The sequence below is a fragment of the Sabethes cyaneus genome, chromosome 3, assembly GCF_943734655.1.
Source record: "Sabethes cyaneus chromosome 3, idSabCyanKW18_F2, whole genome shotgun sequence".
Taxonomy (NCBI): Eukaryota; Metazoa; Arthropoda; class Insecta; order Diptera; family Culicidae; genus Sabethes; species Sabethes cyaneus.
The window spans coordinates 103,766,129-103,784,654 of NC_071355.1; the positions used below are offsets into that span (position 1 = coordinate 103,766,129).

Consider the following 18,526-nt stretch of genomic DNA (forward strand, 5'->3'; position numbering starts at 1 on the left):
TTTCGATATAGGACAACTTTTTGAAATTATAAATTGTCTTATATCGAGGTATCCCTGTATAGCACATTTAGCACAATCATAGGTCTGCAACACCATTTCAATCGATTTACACATAGCTTCGACTTAAACGTCAGCCGCGAGGTACTGAAAACTCGTTTCCTGGCACTAGCACGAAGATTCTAGTTTAAGTGTATCAGTAGAACCAGTAGGCCTGTTGATATTTTTATACAAATAAACAAATAAAACGCCAGAGTCGTTTCATGTGTCCGACTTTTTGCTTAAAAGTTATGAGTAAAACCTGATTAAATCCACCTAGTGGTGAAAGAGACCTTTGTCATACGGTCTTACTTACTATTTAAGATAGAAACCGACACATCTTCGGAACATAATTCATCTATTAGTTAACGTTTCGTAGGGCGTTGGTTTACATAAAATTTTTGGAAATTGAATAAGTTTACACAACTGGAACACAATAGGAGCACTTATAAATTTTGAAAGATCCTTTTTCCATGAAATTTCGGAGTCAGTTGATATTAATGTGAGTAAGTGCAAGTAAAAGTTTTTGAACCATGCATAATTTCCTGTAATGCCATTCTATTTGATTCACATCAATCAAGTTTTCTTGAATAAATTTCATCAATTTGTATTAACCTTCGGTTAGTCACGCAGTGGTATTTTGTACAACACGTGTAGGTTTTTGAATGCCATATTGTTATAAAGTTACAAATCGTTGTTTAACTAATGTATATTCTTCAATAAACTTGTTATGAGCAAAATGTCATAACTATGCAATGCACTAATACTTTAAATTGTTAGGAAAATAGATCAGCATAAACAGACATCACAGAAATGAAGCAAGCAGCATGTGAGGTGTACCGCAATTGACTCTAACCGGAATTTTCTCTCGTTTCTTCATATGAAAAAATGGTGTTTTTCTGCAGCAAAACTATCAGCAAATGTAAAATGTTTAAAATGTATCCGTCTGTTGGTAGTCAAGTAATTCGGAGTCAAAATTAGAGTATTTTTTATAATCAAAACTCTACAGTTCCTGAACAAGCAAACATAGAGGTATACTATATTTAGCAAAGTTGTGTATTTTAACTATTTGTACAACTTTGTAATACATGTAAGTCATACAATAATTCCAAAAAAAGCTAAAATAGAAAAACTGATTTTACAAATTCATATACAATAAATAAGGTTTTTCTATCTTCACTGAATAGATAGGAGGTTGCTGACTTCAGCCAAATTTCTTGTAATAATATGCTCTAAAACTTCGCAGAACTCGTCAATGTGTTATATGGAAACTGAAGAAAAATATTTTTACCTTTGTTATACTATAACAAAGGTTTAGGAATTGGTCGAAAAACACGAAATTGATCCGAGGCCCGGAGGGCCGAGCCACATATACCAATCGACAGGGTTCGACGAACTGAGCAATGTCTGTGTGTGTATGTGTGTATGGATGTGCGGGGCGCAACTTTTCTATCGCCTATTTCTCGCAGATGGCAGAACCGATTTGTTCGCTATTACTTTTGTTTGAAAGATATTATTGCCTAGTATATCACTATTGAATTGTTTCGAGGTCCGACATTTCGTTTAAAAGTTATAAGTAAAAAAGTAAAAATTACGTGACACGATTTTCTCCGGACCCAAATGACCGATTTCAACGATCTTGGTATCGAATGAAAGCTCTTGTTAACACTAAATTTTTCGGATAAATTTTATTGAAAACAAACAATCAGTTTAAAAGTTATGCTTAAAAAACCTGTTTTGACAAGGTAATAATTATCGCCTGTTTCTTAGAAATGACTAAACCGATTTAGACGCTATTAGTCTCATTTGACAGCTAACATAACCTAATAGATCACTATTGATTTGTTTTTTGATTGGACGTTTAATTTGAAAGTTATGATCAATTGAATACAACACATTAAAATTTACAATAATTTATAACGATTTCATCTAAGATGATTTATCTAGTTTGAATTATTTTGGCATCAAATTAGAGATTTTAATGCTACAAATATATCTGCAAAATTTCAGAAGAATCGGTTTTGCCGATCAAAAGATATTAACCCTCCAACACTCGCGCCGACTTTTGTAATTCGGTTACTCGTGCGCACAATGGTCCAAAGCCAAAAAGACATGCGCATTAGAATTTTGACTGGGAAAACTTGGTTTTAGGTTTATGGAACCTTCGGAAGAATTTCTTAAAATTGAAAGTTCTATCGTCTGGTGCAATTTAAATTTTGATTAATCCCCCTAAAAGTGAAATAAAAAAATTATTTTTCTCCAGTTTCAATATAACACATTGATGTGTTCTGCAAAGTTTTAGAACATATTATTACAAGAAATTTTGTTGAATACAGTAACCTTCTATCTATTAAGCGAAGAGAGAAAAATCTTATTTATTGTATATGAATTTGTAAGATCAGTTTTTTTCTATTTTAGCTCTTTTTGTAATTGTTGTATTCCTTTTTCATGTATTACAAAATTGTATAAATAGTAAAAATACACAACTTTGATGAATATAGTATACCTCTATGTTTGTTTGTTTAGATACTGTAGAACTTTGATTAAAAAAATGGCTTAATTTTGACCCCGAATGACTCGACTACCAACAGATACATTTTAAACATTTTATATTTGCTGATTGTGTTGCTGCATACAAACACCATTTTTACATATGAAGAAACGAGAGAAACTTCCAGGGCCAATCGTGGTACAACTCACATGCTGATTGCTTCGTTTCTGTGATGTCAGTTTATGCTGATCTATTTGCCCAACAATTTAAAGTATTAATGCATTGAATAATTATGATATTTTGCTCATAACAAGGTAATTGAAGAATATACGTTAGTTAAACAGAGATTTGTAACTTTATAACAATATGGCATTCAAAAACCTACACGTGTTGTACAAAATGCGTGTTGTACAGCGTGAGTAATCGAAGGTTAATAAAAATTGATGAAATTTATTCAAGAAAACTTTATTGATGTCAATCAAAAATAATGGCGTTACAGAAATTTATGCGTAGTTCAAAAACCTATAAACTAGACTTTTACTACGCAATGTATATGTTAAAGAATAATATTTCCTCTTATAACTTGCTTTTACTTGCACTTACTCAAATTAGTAACAACCAGCTTACCCTTACTCAGTAATTTCATGAAAAAGGATCTATCAAAATTTATAGGTGCTGCTATTTTGTTTAAATTTTGTAAACTTATTCAATTTCCAAAAATTTTATGAAAACCAACGCACCACGCAACGTTAACCAATAGATGAATTATGTTCCGAAGACGTGTCGATTTCTATCTCAAATAGCAAGTAAGACCGTATAACAAAGGTTCCTTTCACCACTAGGTGGATTAAATCGGGTTTTTTATTTCACTTTAAGGGGGATTAATCAAAATTTAAATGTTACCAGACGATAGAGCTTTCAATTTCAAGAAACTCTTCCAAAAGTTCGATAAATCTAAAACCAAGTTTTCCCAGTCAAAACTCTAATGCGCACGTTTTTTGGTTTTGGGCTATTATATTGCGCGTGAGTAACCGTGTTACAAAAGTTGGCGCGAGTGTTCGAGGGTTAATATCTTTTGACCGGCGAAACCAATTCTTATGAAATTTTGCAGATACATTCGCAGTGTTAAAACCTTTCGTTTGATACTAAAATAATTGAAGCTTGATAAATTGTATTAGTTAAAATTATTATAAAATATTGTTAATTTTGATGTGTTGTACACGATTGTTCATAACTTTCAAATTAAACGTACAATCAAAAAACAAATCAATAGTGATCTATTAGGCTATATTGCCTTTCAAATGAGACTAATAGCACAAAAATCGGTTTAGCCATCTCTGAGAAACAGGCGATAATTATTACCTTGTCAAAACAGGTCTTTTAATACATACACACACACACACACACACACGCACACACACACACACACAGACATTGCTCAGTTCGTCGAACCCTATCGATTGGTATATGTGACTCGGCCCTCCGGGCCTCGGTTCGATTTCGTGTTTTTGTTATATAGTATAACAAAGGTAAAAATGTGAAAACTACCTGACACGATTTTCTGCGGAACCACACAAGCGATTTCAATGATCTTAGTACCAAATGAAAGCTTTTGTTATCATAAAAATTGTCAGAAAGTTTTATTTAAAAAAAAAACAAGTAGTTTAAAAGTTAACCTTAAAAAATCTGTTTTGACAAGGTAATAATTATCGCCTGTTTCTCAGAGATGGCTAAACCGATTTTTGTGCTATTAGTCTCATTTGAAAGGCAATATAACCTAATAGATCACTATTGATTTGTTTTTTGACTGTACGTTTAATTTGAAAGTTATGAACAATCGTGTACAACACATCAAAATTAACAATATTTTACAATAATTTTAACTAAGACAATTTATCAAGCTTCAATTATTTTAGTATCAAACGAAAGGTTTTAACACTGCGAATGTATCTGCAAAATTTCATAAGAATTGGTTTCGCCGGTCAAAAGATATTAACCCTCGAACACTCGCGCCAACTTTTGTAACACGGTTACTCACGCGCAATATAATAGCCCAAAACCAAAAAACGTGCGCATTAGAGTTTTGACTGGGAAAACTTGGTTTTAGATTTATCGAACTTTTAAAAGAGTTTCTTGAAATTGAAAGCTCTATCGTCTGGTAACATTTAAATTTTGATTAATCCCCCTTAAAGTGAAATAAAAAAAATATTTTTCTTCAGTTTCCATATAACACATTGACGAGTTCTGCGAAGTTTTAGAGCATATTATTTCAAGAAATTTGGCTGAAGACAGCAACCTCCTATCTATTCAGTGAAGATAGAAAAACCTTATTTATTGTATATGAATTTGTAAAATCAGTTTTTCTATTTTAGCTTTTTTTGGAATTATTGTATGACTTACATGTATTACAAAGTTGTACAAATAGTTAAAATACACAACTTTGCTAAATATAGTATACCTCTATGTTTGCTTGTTCAGGAACTGTAGAGTTTTGATTATAAAAAATACTCTAATTTTGACTCCGAATTACTTGACTACCAAAAGACGGATACATTTTAAACATTTTACATTTGCTGATAGTTTTGCTGCAGAAAAACACCATTTTTCCATATGAATAAACGAGAGAAAATTCCGGTTAGAGTCAATTGCGGTACACCTCACATGCTGCTTGCTTCATTTCTGTGATGTCTGTTTATGCTGATCTATTTTCCTAACAATTTAAAGTATTAGTGCATTGCATAGTTATGACATTTTGCACATAACAAGTTTATTGAAGAATATACATTAGTTACACAACGATTTGTAACTTTATAACAATATGGCATTCAAAAACCTACACGTGTTGTACAAAATACCACTGCGTGACTAACCGAAGGTTAATACAAATTGATGAAATTTATTCAAGAAAACTTGATTGATGTGAATCAAATAGAATGGCATTACAGGAAATTATGCATGGTTCAAAAACTTTTACTTGCACTTACTCACATTAATATCAACTGACTCCGCAATTTCATGGAAAAAAGATCTTTCAAAATTTATAGGTGCTCCTATTGTGTAAACTTATTCAATTTCCAAAAATTTTATGTAAACCAACGCCCTACGCAACGTTAACCAATAGATGAATTATGTTCCGAAGATGTGTCGGTTTCTATCTTAAATAGCAAGTAAAACCGTATAACGAAGGGTCCTTTCACCACTAGGTGGATTAAATCAGATTTTTTTTTCTAAAAATATGTTAAAACACGTGGACAATGCTTCCTTATTTCCAATTTTTCAACGGTGCGTACTTTGAAATCAATAGGTTAATAGGTGATGCGTAGAAGATTTTCCGATTGATTGGTGCAAAAATGTTGAAAATCGATCGGAAAATACCAGCCACCCTCCTGAAAGACGTAGTCCTACGTCAAAATTCATAACGGTACGATTCTCGACCAATTCTAGATAGAATTAACAAAAGGGCGAATGTCGCAAATGTAAAAAAACGAGTGAGAGTTAATTTTTGCTGGGCCAGCATAGGAAAATCAACTCTCACTCGGTTTGTTTACGCTTGCGACATTCGCCCTTTTGTTAGTTCTATCTTCAATTTATAAGAGACTAGCTGACCCGACAAACTTCGTATTGCCACAAATTAACCTGTGTTGTACATAAATCATGAATCTCGGATGATCTTTGTCACAATCTCGAGTTTTGCAAGCCCCCCAGTGGGTGGCGCTTCCGACGGCGGGTCACCGGCAACACTCGCGACCGTCTCGTCCTGAATGATCTAGTGTTACTATAGATAGTTTTTGTGGTCTTGTATTGACTAATGTTCTATGGAAGAGCCTCGAACTTCTCGAGTTGGATTAGTTTTTGAGTTTCGCAAAAATTTCTGTTTTATTTGTATGAGAGTCCATATCCCCCTACCACAGGGGTGAGAGGTCTCTAACTATCGTAAAATAAATTCAAGACTCCAAAATCTCCCACATGCCAAATTTGGTTCCATTTGCTTGATTAGTTCTCAAGTTATAAGGAAATTTGAATTTCATTTGTATGGGAGCTCCCCTCTTAAAAGGGGAAGGGGTCGTAATTCACCATAGAAAAAATTTCTGCCATCTAAAACTCCCACATGCCAAATTTGGTTCCATTTGATTGATTAGTTCTCGAGATAAGAGGAAATTTGCATTTCATTTGTATGGAAGCCCACCCTCTTAAAGGGGAGATGGGCCATAACTCGCTTTGTAAAGAGAGGGGTCTCAATTCACCATAGAAAAAAATCTTGCGTCCAAAACCACTTACATGTCAAATTTGGTTCCATTTGCTTGATTAGTTCTCGAGTTATGAGGAAATTTGTTTTTTATTTGTATAGAAGCCCCCCCCCTCTTAAAGTGGGGAAATCCATAGAAAATATACCATAGAAAATATTCTTGCCTACAAAAACACCCACATGATAAATTTGGTTCCATTTGCTTGATTAGTTCTAGAGTTATGAGGAAATTTGTATTTCGTTTGTATGAGAGCCCCCCCTCTTAAAAAGGTAAGGGATCCTAATTCATCATAGAAAAAATGGTTGCCTCCAAAAACACCCACATGCCAAATATGGTTCCATTTGCTTGATTAGTTCTCGAATTATGAGGAAATTTGTATTTCATTTGTGTAGAAGCACCGCCTCTTAAAGTTGGGAGGGGTCCTAATTCACCATAGAAAATATTTTTGCCTCCAGAAACCTCCACATACCAAATTTGGTTCTATTTACTTGATTAGTTCTCGAGTTATGAGGAAATTTGAATTTCATTTGTATAGGAGCCCCCCTTCCTAAAGTAGGTAGGGGTCCCAATTCATCATAGAAAAAATTTTTGTCTCCAAAAACACCCAGGTGCCAAATTTGGTTCCATTTGCTTGATTAGTTCTCGAGTTATGAGGAAATTTGTATTTCGTTTGTATAGGAGCCCCCCTCTTAAAGCTGGGAGGGGTCCTAATTCACCATAGAAAATATTCTTGCCCTTGAAAATTTTCACATGCCAAATTTGGTTTCATTTGCTTGATTAGCTCTCGAGTTATAAGGAAATTTGTATTTCATTTGCATAGGAGCCCCCCCCCTCCTAAAGTGAGGAGGGGTCCCAGTTCATCATAGAAAAAATTTTTGTCTCCAAAAACACCCACGTGTCAAATTTGGTTCCATTTGCTTGATTAGTTCTCGAGTTATGAGGAAATTTGTATTTCGTTTGTATAGGAGCCCCCCCTCTTAAAGTGGGGAGGGGTCCTTATTCACCATAGAAAATATTCTTGCCCTCGAAAACTTTCACATGCCAAATTTTGTTCCATTTGCTTGATTAGTTCTTCAGTTATGAGGAAATTTGTATTTCATGTGTATAGGATCCCCCCCTCCTAAAACGGGGAGGGGTCCCAATTCATCATAGAAAAAATTTTTGTCTCCAAAAACATCCACATGCCAAATTTGGTTCCATTTGCTTAATTACTTCTCGAGTTATGAGGAAAATTGTGTTTCTTTGATACAGGAGCCCCCACCCCTCTTAAAGTGGGGAGGGGTCCTAATTTACTATAGAAAATATTTTTGCCCTCGAAAACCTTCACATGCCAAATTTGGTTCCATTTGCTTGATTAGTTCTCGAGTTATGAGGAAATTTGTATGGAAGCCCCCCCTTTTAAAGAGGAGAGGAGTTATAATTCCCCTTATAAAGATGGGAGGGGTCTCAATTTACCATAGAATAAATTCTTGTCACGGAAAACACCCACATGCCAAATTTTGTTCTATTTGCTTGATTAGTTGTCGAGTTATGCAGAAATTTGTGTTTCATTTCTATGGGAGCCCCCCCTCTTAGTGGGGGGAGGGGTTTCTAACCATCACTAAAACCTTTCCTGGCCCCAAAAAACCTCTACATGCATATTTTCATGCCTTTTGGTTCAGTAGTTTTCGATTCTATAAGGAACATACGGACAGACAGACAGAAATCCTTCTTTATAGGTATAGATAAATTAAGTCAGACCGAACCAAGTGACTAAATGCTGATTTCGAGAAAAATGCGTTCAAAGTTTGCTGCTCTGCATGATTTATAGCAGTGATAGCCATCCCGCGGCGCGCGGGCCGCATGCGGCCCGCCTAGATTGTCAATGCGGCCCGCGGACTGATTTCAGATATAGCGAAAAAAATTGAGTCATGCGGGCGAACAATAAGAATTTTTCATACAACTGAATAGATATAAGTGAGTTTCTGTTCAGTCGGTTAATCAGTAAAAAGACAAACATATCTGTTCTCGCAACTAACTCGTTTTTCAGTTTTCTGTTCAACTCTCGTGCACATAATAAGTATAACTGCAAGCAGAGTTAGAGCTTAACCCATTATGACCCAGCGTATGATATATCATACCTCGTCTTCAAAACCTGTTTACTGCTGAATTTCAATAGTTAGCATTGTTAATATATCACTACAAGAGAGATAAGACATCAATCTGATGTGTCTGTGATATAATTTGTCAGTTTTTGTCATTTCATCTGTATTTTCAGCAGTGCAAAGTTGTGACAAATGGCGGAAAAAAGTTGAAAAATTGGCGAAAAAATTTTTGTCTCCAAAACGCATGGAAAAGTCTACATTTAGTGACGAAACATTACCTGACATGTAAATTAGTATTTATATGTAAAGTCTATCACAAAATTCGGTAAGAAATCTGTTAAAAACTTTGTAATTTGTTTGTTTGAAACAGAGCCTATAAAATATTTAACCTGCGATATTTTGGCCTTGAAAGCATTCCAAATGATGATTTTGCGTTTCCCGACACATTCGAGCCATAATATAATAGATTACAGAGTTTCACTTCATTTGATCCAAATTTAGGTATACCCGGGTCATAATGGGTTAAACTCATGCTTCGTATGCAAAAATACTTTTCCTTTTTCACGAAAAACCTTCAACGATTTCACAACCTTATTTCCGCGAATAAAATGATTTGCTCGGTAATCCTGAGAGCGTGCATTTTGTGGTCGTAGTGCTCAGTCCAACAGGCAAAAGAGAAAAGAAAAAAATCAACCCTCATTGCAGACAGAGAAAAGCAACAAAACACTGCAAAAGCCGCTGCTCTTCGCCAATCGGAGAAGATTACTCCAAGAATGCAAAAACAAATGACACATTCCGCGGGCCGGTATACCAACCAGACATTTTATAAAAGTTGCTTTTAGCAGTATTGAATATTTTTTCATAATTGGGCAATGTTTGAACCTTTCAAAACTGCCATGACTGATATTCTAGCATTTTCGGAAGTTATATAAAACGTGTATCGAAAATAAATGAAATTTACAAGAAATAAATGATTTTTCGTGATATTTTTAAAAATACTGCTACAGTGCGCTAAAACATTTCATAATATCATTTGTTTTCGACCAACTTACAAAGGAATATATGCAGAATCTATTCCAAAAATAGTTTGGATGTAATTTTGCAGTTATTTTGTATTTCAAGTGGATGAAATAGGGCCATTTTTTTGCGTTGCAACGTCACGAAAAAGGTGTACTTTTTCGCTTTCGCAGAAAAATACAAATTCGAACAATCTAATAATCCGTATTCTCTTTGTACTCAAAAATACCTTTAAAACGGTGCCTAAAGAATGATGATAAGTTACGTAGAACCTAAGTTACAACTGATTGAAGCTCGCGTTGTAACGTCACGGCGGCCAGTCGGACGGATTCAAAACAAGTGAGACATAAGTAATAGCATCAAAACCTTAAGACATAGCATTATAGTTGCTTCAAGAAAGTTTCTTCATTTAAAAAGCACTTTCTAGTGGTGAAAAAATATTCGGGCATTAGGGTGTCCTCAAGCAGATACAAAAAATATTTTCACTATTTCAATTCAGAAATGATTGCTGTCTACAGAAAATTTGTAAAAAAACTAATTTCAAGAAACTTCGTTGAATACTGAAGATTTATATTTCTTACATGAAAAAAGTTATAGAGTAAAACTCTTAGGGACACCCTTAAAAAAAAATTTTTCGATCTAGTCACATCACATTTTCGTCAAAGATAGTAGAGATCTATCTTTTTTCCTTAAGGAGCTATCCCTTGTTTCTTTTATTTATACATGTTCACCTACGGTTGCCTTCATAATATTTTTTTTAGATTTTCCACAGTCTTCTACCCTAAGTTGTACATGGTGGAATACAGCATAAATTAACTCACAAAAAACAAGTGAGATCAGCTGCTCATAGCTGCTCTCCCCCGAGATACACCCTCTTAAAGAGTACATATAAAAATAAAAAAAGCCAGTGATAGTTTCTAAAGGGAAAAAGATAGTGCTCTACTATTTTCGACAAAAATGTGCAATTTAATTAGATTACCAATTTCTTAGAACCTTTGTAAGCCATACGAAGGGTTATTAAAGAGCTAGATCAAAAAAAAATTTTTTTAAGGGTGTCCCTAAGAGTTTGGCTCTAAAACTTTTTTTATGTACGAAATATAAATCTTCAGTATTCAACAAAGTTTCTTAAAATTAGCTTTTCTACAAATGTTTTGTAGACAGATATCATTTCTGACATAAAATAGAGAAAATATTTTTTGTATCTGATTGAGGACACCCTAATGTCCGAATATTTTTTCACCACTAGAAAGTGCTTTTTAAATGAAGAAACTTTTCTGAAGCAACTATTATGCTATGTATTAAGGTTTCGATGCTATTACTTATGTCTCACTTTCTTAGCATCCCTCCCAACAGCGCGACGTAATTTGTGAACAACCCCACAATTACGTAGGCGAAATAGTGAAAGACAAATTAACAACACATTTTTGGATTATCCCTTATGTACAGAGGGCAGCAACAGCGATAATTAACGCATATTAAATGAACAGATTTTTCGTGACGTTACAACGGAGCTACGACCCTCTCTGTGCAAAGCAGAGCGTTGTAACGTCACGAAAAGTAAAAGCTGTTTAAAAATTAACTTCACTAACTATCGGAATTCTGAAAACGACAAGTTGTTCAGTATTCATCTCTTATCAAATCATAGAAGAAAATCTTTATATAAAATTTGAAAGAGAGCAGAATTTTCATGTTTTTTAACAGAAGAACCAAAAGTCGTATTTCTGGCGCGTTGTAACGTCACGCTACATATTTGCTTTCCAAAACAATCTGGGCAAAGCAAATGCTATTAATTTATCCACTTTTAATAGGAAATTTTATGCTCTTTCCAAATATATAATAATATTTGGGGGTTTCTCAACGATTTTCCCAGCTAAAACATAAATACTGTGCAAAGAAAAGTCAAAACGTTGTAACGTCACGGCGGAATGTGTCAAATGGATCAGTCTTCTGCGCTGTACAGCGCACCGCTGATAGTTGACACTGTTCTGCTCACTCTCACGTCAGATTCTGCGAGCAATGCAGTTCAAGTTTCTTGCGAGAGCGAGCTGGATATATCAAAACGTCCATAAGACAGGCAAATCTGGGGATATTTCATTTGACTTGGCCACCGCCATTGAAGGGCAGCTCATTCTCCATTTTAGTGTTCATATCCATTGACAGTTTTATTGCTACTTGCTTGTGTTGCACTAAATTTTGTGAATTTGAATAAAATGGAAGCCAGCACTAGCAAAAAACGAAAAGTAGCTGACGAAGGACGTGTTTTTCAGGAAAGGTGGTCCGAAATGTACTTTTTTACGTGCGTAAATCAGAAACCGGTGTGTTTGATTTGCAACGACGCTGTTTCCGTAATGAAGGAGTTTAATTTGAAACGACATTATGAATTGAAACATGCGTCAAAGTTCGATAAGTTTGTTGACACAGCCCGTGCTGAAAAATGTGCTGAGTTAAAAGCAAGTTTGATTGGCCAGCAAAACTTTTTTGTAAAATCTAAGCAAGAAAACGTGTTGTGTATAAGCAAGCTACATTATTGCAGAAAAAATTGCTGCTCAATCAAAATCGTTTTCAGATGGTGAGTTTGTCAAGGAGTGTATGGAAGCTGTGATCCAAACAATATGTCCCGAAAAAAGTCGTATTTTTACACAAGTAAGTTTGTCACGGCAAACCTTCACGAGAAGAGTTGAGGACATAGCAGAAAATCTCTTTTCGAGTTTGAAAGAACGAGCTGTTGATTTTGAATTTTATTCAATGGCGTTGGATGAGAGCACAGATATTTCTGATACAGCTCAATTAGCTATATTTGTTCGGGGTATATTTAAGAACTTTGAAGTGACGGAAGAATTGGCCTACCTTTTTTCTATGAAAGGAACAACAAAAGGGATCGATATCTTCAACGCATTACGTGAGGTTCAGCAAAAACTAGGTCTACCGTTGAAGAAAATGTCCGGTGCAGTTACTGACGGAGCTCCTGCTATGTGTGGTGAGTTGAATTTCAATTACGTTTTTCATCATTCATTCATGCCCGCCCAGTAAGCTCCGGGGTACGATGCTGACCTAACAAGCCAGTCATGGTATGTTCGAATCTCGACCGGGCGGTGCCGCTACAGAGTTAATAGAATCTTTGCACTAGCCCCGTAATTCTCCTGTACTCTAATAACTGGTTCCGAAGTCAGTCGGTAAAGGAGGGTCAAGTTCTGAAGGACGTTTATACCTATGGCTTTGCTTTACTTATGACACATTCCAGCGTTACGGGACACAATTAGTAACTAACTTTACTGTGTAAATTAGTTCTTGTTTTACCAAATTTTTGGCAAACAGCTTGTAAAATTGGTAACCTAAGGGGACTTTACTTTCCAGATGTATGCCAGGGATTTGGTTAAATAGGAACTGATTTGTGTGGTGGGCATAGTGTCCCGTAACGCTGGAATGTGTCTTATCATTCATTCATATTATTGTTACTTTTTTGCCTTAGGAAAAAACGAAGGTGCTATTGCTCATCTCCGAAAGCAACCAGAGATTTCGGCGCAATTTGTACAGTATCATTGCATCATACATCAGGAGAATCTCTGCGCTAAAAATGTAGGATTCAAGGATGTAATGAAGGATGTCGTCAAGATCGTCAATTATATTAGGTCACACGCATTGAACCATCGTGAATTCCATACATTTCTCGTAGACATCGATGCACAGTTCGGCGACATTCCATATTTCACTGAAGTACGTTGGCTTACTAGAGGAAAGGTATTGCGACGAGTTTTCGACCTTCGTAAAGAGATTGGGGAATTTATGGAAAGTAAGGGAAAATCGGCTGATAATTTCAAAAACGATGAGTGGATGGCAGATCTAGCTTTCCTGACAGACATCACAAGCCATCTGAACGATTTGAACTTAAACCTGCAAGGTAAAGGTAAATTGGTTCACAACATGCTGAATCAGATCAAAACTTTCGAAAACAAAATTATGTTATTCGAAAAACAGTTGAAAAATTTCAATTTTGCTCATTTTTCGACACTGGGTAGTTCCAAAGTATCGTCAACTAAAAAATACGTTGACGCACTTCAAGCGATAAGGACTGATTTTTCTGGCAGATTTGGAGACTTCAAAGGACATGATAAAATGCTCCAAATTTTTTCTACCCCATTCAGCTTTGATGCTGAGCATGCCCCTGAGAACATGCAAATGGAACTCATTGAAATACAATGCGATACTGAATTACGTGAAAAATTTAATAACCATGGTCTTTTGGATTTCTATTCTAAATTTGTTCCGGAAGCTCGATTCCCAGTATTAAGAAAACACGCTCTTTTTGTTGCTTTTTTGTTTGGATCCACGTACATCTGTGAACAACTATTTTCCATTATGAAACAAGTGAAATCAAAGTCCAGGAACAGGATAACAGACGACCACTTGGAAAATTCGCTGCGTATAGCGACCTCTAGCATCAAAGCTGATCTGGATTAACTGGCCCAAGAAAAATAAGTAAAAACAAAACGACATTGGACATGTATTTCAGCATAACTATATTAATAAATCAAAAAATATGTTTAAGTTTTTTAATTACCGAAAGAAAACTAAATTAACCGTGATATATTGTCACATAATAAAACTAATTTTTTTCTAATTTTAATGCTGAGTCAATCAAAAACCATTGAAAAAAATTTGCGGCCCGCGGCTTTTAAGATAAAGTTGGATTTGGCCCGCATCATGTCACTAGCTGGGCACCACTGATTTATAGCTATCCACCGTTTGAAATCAATTCATAACTCTGGTAGTTTGCAACATTTATGTCCTGTAGATCATTTACTGTCCCTGTCATTAACTCATTTTGTTAAATTTTGCGAATCGGTCCGGTCTGACTTAACACCGACCAGATGATAAATAGAAAATTCTTATTATCACTTAGTTTTTTTTCTATCTTGCAGACCGAATGCTGACAATGGTTTCTGGTTATCCGTTTTAATCACATTAGCACTACTAGTAAATGTGATGAATCGTGATCGGCAGCCGATCAACCAAGTTTATAAAAGAACAACTACGCTTTGCTTTGGTATGTGCATACACTCAATGTGTATATTTATTTCATTCTGCTCCAAACGTTCGATTTACGTTGGCGGTAAGGTGCTCTACACTGCAATCACAACTGGATTTACGAGTTTGGTTTTCTGGATATTATTAAAGGATAACTTCATTGTTAGCATATTGAGCGGCTTATTCAGTTCTGTGTTGTATGATCAGATTCTTGATCGCACTTTGAGACAAATGCCTAAATCATTTTCCTTAGGCGAAGCATCCCTTGTTTGTCAGGGATTTGTAGCTTTTCTGTATAATGCTTTTTTTCAAATTCCAAAATCTTTCATTTATAAGGAGCTCAAGTACAACACAATCGACCAGATACACCTAGTCGTACAGGTGCTCTTTATTTACATTGCAAATTATTTTATCTACAATAATACGCGTACTTTTCCAGATTGGTCTATTGGGAAGCAGTTTAATCATCATGTTGTGCCACTTTCTACCTGCACTTCGCAATGCTTTTAGGTTTTGGATCATATCTATCTTGATAGTGTCTGGTCTGGCATTACTACCAATTGCAGGTCGTCCCGCTTTTTCAATTCTATTTAAATTTATGTTCAACGACCTGAATCGCGCCATGACATTGGTTATGTATCTGTTAATATTGTTAATAACGAGTGTATTTGTAGCATGGCGCGTCAATCGCAATGGAACCGCAAATACGTCAATTAGAAAGATTTTTCATATAATTATTCTTTTTGTATACTTTCCCGGATTGTGGTGCCAATGCACCCTGCTTTATGTTGCCTCTGGCTTTATGCTTGCGTTGATGCTTTTATTGGAGGTATTCCTATACCAATGGTTACTCTTGACTGATTATTAACGTTTTTGCATCTCTAGACAGCACGAATTATAAAATTGTGGCCAATTCATGGAATTCTGGAAGTTGTAGTGAAGAGTTTTGTCGATGAGAAAGACGCTGGATTAGTTGCTTTTACGCCTATATATCTACTCATCGGCTGCTCCCTGCCTTTGTGGCTCCATCCTGTTCCATGTGATATGACCGATTCGGCAGGACATGATTTTTTAAAACTAATGGCTGGGATTCTATCGGTTGGCATCGGCGACACATTAGCTAGTATATGTGGATATTATTTGGGTAAACACAAATGGGACGGTTCGAATAAATCAGTAGAAGGAACACTGGCAAGTATGATTGGGCAATTTGCTGTAGTTTTTGTCCTATTCAAAATGGGAGTTGTTCAACTAAATACCTTGAAGGCTGCTACAGTAGGTTCTGCAATTATTATTAATGTGCTTATCGAAGCTAAAACGAATCAAGTTGATAACTTAACTTTACCGTTAGTTACTTATATTGTATTGGGCCTAGCATAGTTATAATACATATCACCAAAAAATCAGAGGAGTTGTGTACAAGACACGACCGCATAGGTAACGTAGGACTAGGCATGTCTCAGAAGAATGTATCCATGCATGTAATAATACGATGCTTCATATATACATGTAGCATACATACGTTGAATCAAGTACATACATACAGATATCAAATTTGTCTAGTTAATCGTCTCGCCGAAAAGAAATTATGTTAGACATGCCATATTTTTAATTTGCTGTATTGCAATACATGCTCTGAAACATTCCTGTAAATTTGATGCAAGAAGATAAGTTTAAATTACCTAAATGCCCGTGCCCTGTATATTAGTTTTATCCGTTTTTTAGAGTTTGTACTTCCACTAAGAGTTTCAGGCCACAATTACACTTCTCTGATGTATGTTAATTCGCTATGATGGAGCTGTCGATATTTTTCTAGTTTTTGTATGAGAAAAAGAGGGAGAGAAATATTTTTGCTTTTGTTTTCACACACGAGTTGACAGTTTTGCATGGGATTTCATGCAAGTGCGAACAGGCTTAAAAATCTTTTTCGGCTCCATCATAGCGAATACCGCCTCAAATCTTACTTAAACATCAAACACTATTTACATATACAGGAATCCCCCGAATAACGCGATGGGTGGTGCTGTACGCCCATCGCGATATCTCAGCGGTCCATTAACCAATACAGTTGATTTTTGGTAGTTAACTAGGTTGTACCACATACTAACAATGTACCAAAAATCAACTCTATTGGTTAATGGACAACTAAGAAATCGCCATGGGCGAACACCGTACACCATCACCCACCGCGTTATACGGGGGACCGCTGTATATGTATTTTGATGACATCAAAAAATTGTTATGTTAACATGACTTGATTGTGCTGCAGGTTGAGAAATCCAAATTTTTGCAAGTCGATAATTTTTTACATGGTTTTATTCATGTTTATGATTGAAAGCTTCTAAATAGGTAAATTAAAGTTGTTTGCAAAATGTTTTGTACCTGACTACCTTATGCTGAGTTGATGGTCAAATAAACATTGACATCACTACGGATCGCTCCTGCCTTATCTTGTCAATTTCGAAAGAAATTAGTCTAAATTAATGCTTGACTATTGAAACTATGTAAATAATTGCAGGCAACTAACTCACTAACTGACGCAAGGCAGCAAATGAAACGATGAAAACTATTCTCGTATACAAGAGTCGCTGATTTTCCTCGCTTTGAGAATTGCTACGTTACGTTACATGCACAAATGTTGTTTCAACCCTGTTTCCGTGTAAGACAACAGTTCCGGACAAATTCTTGCAAATTGTTTACTTTCAGGACATCAAACTAGACTAGGTTCAATTTACAAACACAACATCGGTTGAAGAAGAGGGGTGGTTTTGCTCTCTGACGTACTTCCCAAGCACAGATTTCAAATTGGACTAGGTTTAATCGCGTTCGTAAGGCATTTTATTGGGACGAGGGGACTATGTCATTCTTTCTGGCGTACTTCCCAAGCACAGATATCAGATTGATCTAGGTTCAATCGTCGCAAATAGTGATGTCCGAAATTTTCAATTATTCGATTACCGATTAATCGGCGAGCGTTGTCTGCACTAATCGATTAATTCAACTATTCGTGCTAGTGGTATTCGATTAGAAATATTCGAATATTTTTTTCATTAATTCGATTAATCGAACGATTATGAACGATTAGCGGCCATTATTCGGGGATTATTCACATTCATATTATTTCCTTTGAACTATTCGATTAATTCAACTACTCGTGCTGGCAGTATTCGATTAAAAATTATTCGAATATTTTTATAATTATTCGATTAGTTGAATTAATCGAACGATTAACGGACATCACTAGTCGCAAAGAAACTTCGACCTGTTGGGACGGGGAGATTTTGTCACTTTTGTTTTCTAAAAATACGTTAAAACTATTATGGCGTCTTTTGCAACCAATCACGAAGCGAGGATTTCTAGCTGGACAATGCTTCCTTGTTTCCAATTTTTCAACAGTGCGCATTTTGAAATCCATGGGTTTCTTCGTTGGAGTTGATGAGTCGAAGATTTTCCGATCGATTGGTGCAAAAATGTTGAAAATCGATCGGAAAACCGCTAAGCTATTAGCGCTCAAAACCTATCGTTTTTCGTGACGCTCGCATTTTTCGATTTTTTGGAATTACCCCCAGTACCAGCTACCTTTCTGAAAGACGTAGTCCTACGTCAAAAGCACGTATGCAGGTCTA

At 35.6% G+C, this 18,526-nt stretch overlaps 1 protein-coding gene across 2 annotated transcripts in view; it reads left to right on the forward strand.

Annotated features, from left to right (window-relative positions):
• LOC128742612 (dolichol kinase) overlaps positions 1-17,702 on the forward strand; it is a 43,148-nt gene extending 25,446 nt beyond the window's left edge. The window contains exons 2-4 of one of the 2 annotated variants that reach the window (XM_053839024.1): positions 14,795-15,281; positions 15,340-15,729; positions 15,786-17,701. In XM_053839024.1, the coding sequence (XP_053694999.1) occupies positions 14,795-15,281; positions 15,340-15,729; positions 15,786-16,280 (1,372 nt within the window). In that variant the 3' untranslated portion in view covers positions 16,281-17,701. Of the gene's footprint in view, positions 1-14,794; positions 15,282-15,339; positions 15,730-15,785 lie in introns of both variants that reach the window. The other variant, XM_053839025.1, reaches the window with a different exon arrangement.
• The last annotated feature ends 824 nt before the right edge of the window (positions 17,703-18,526 follow it).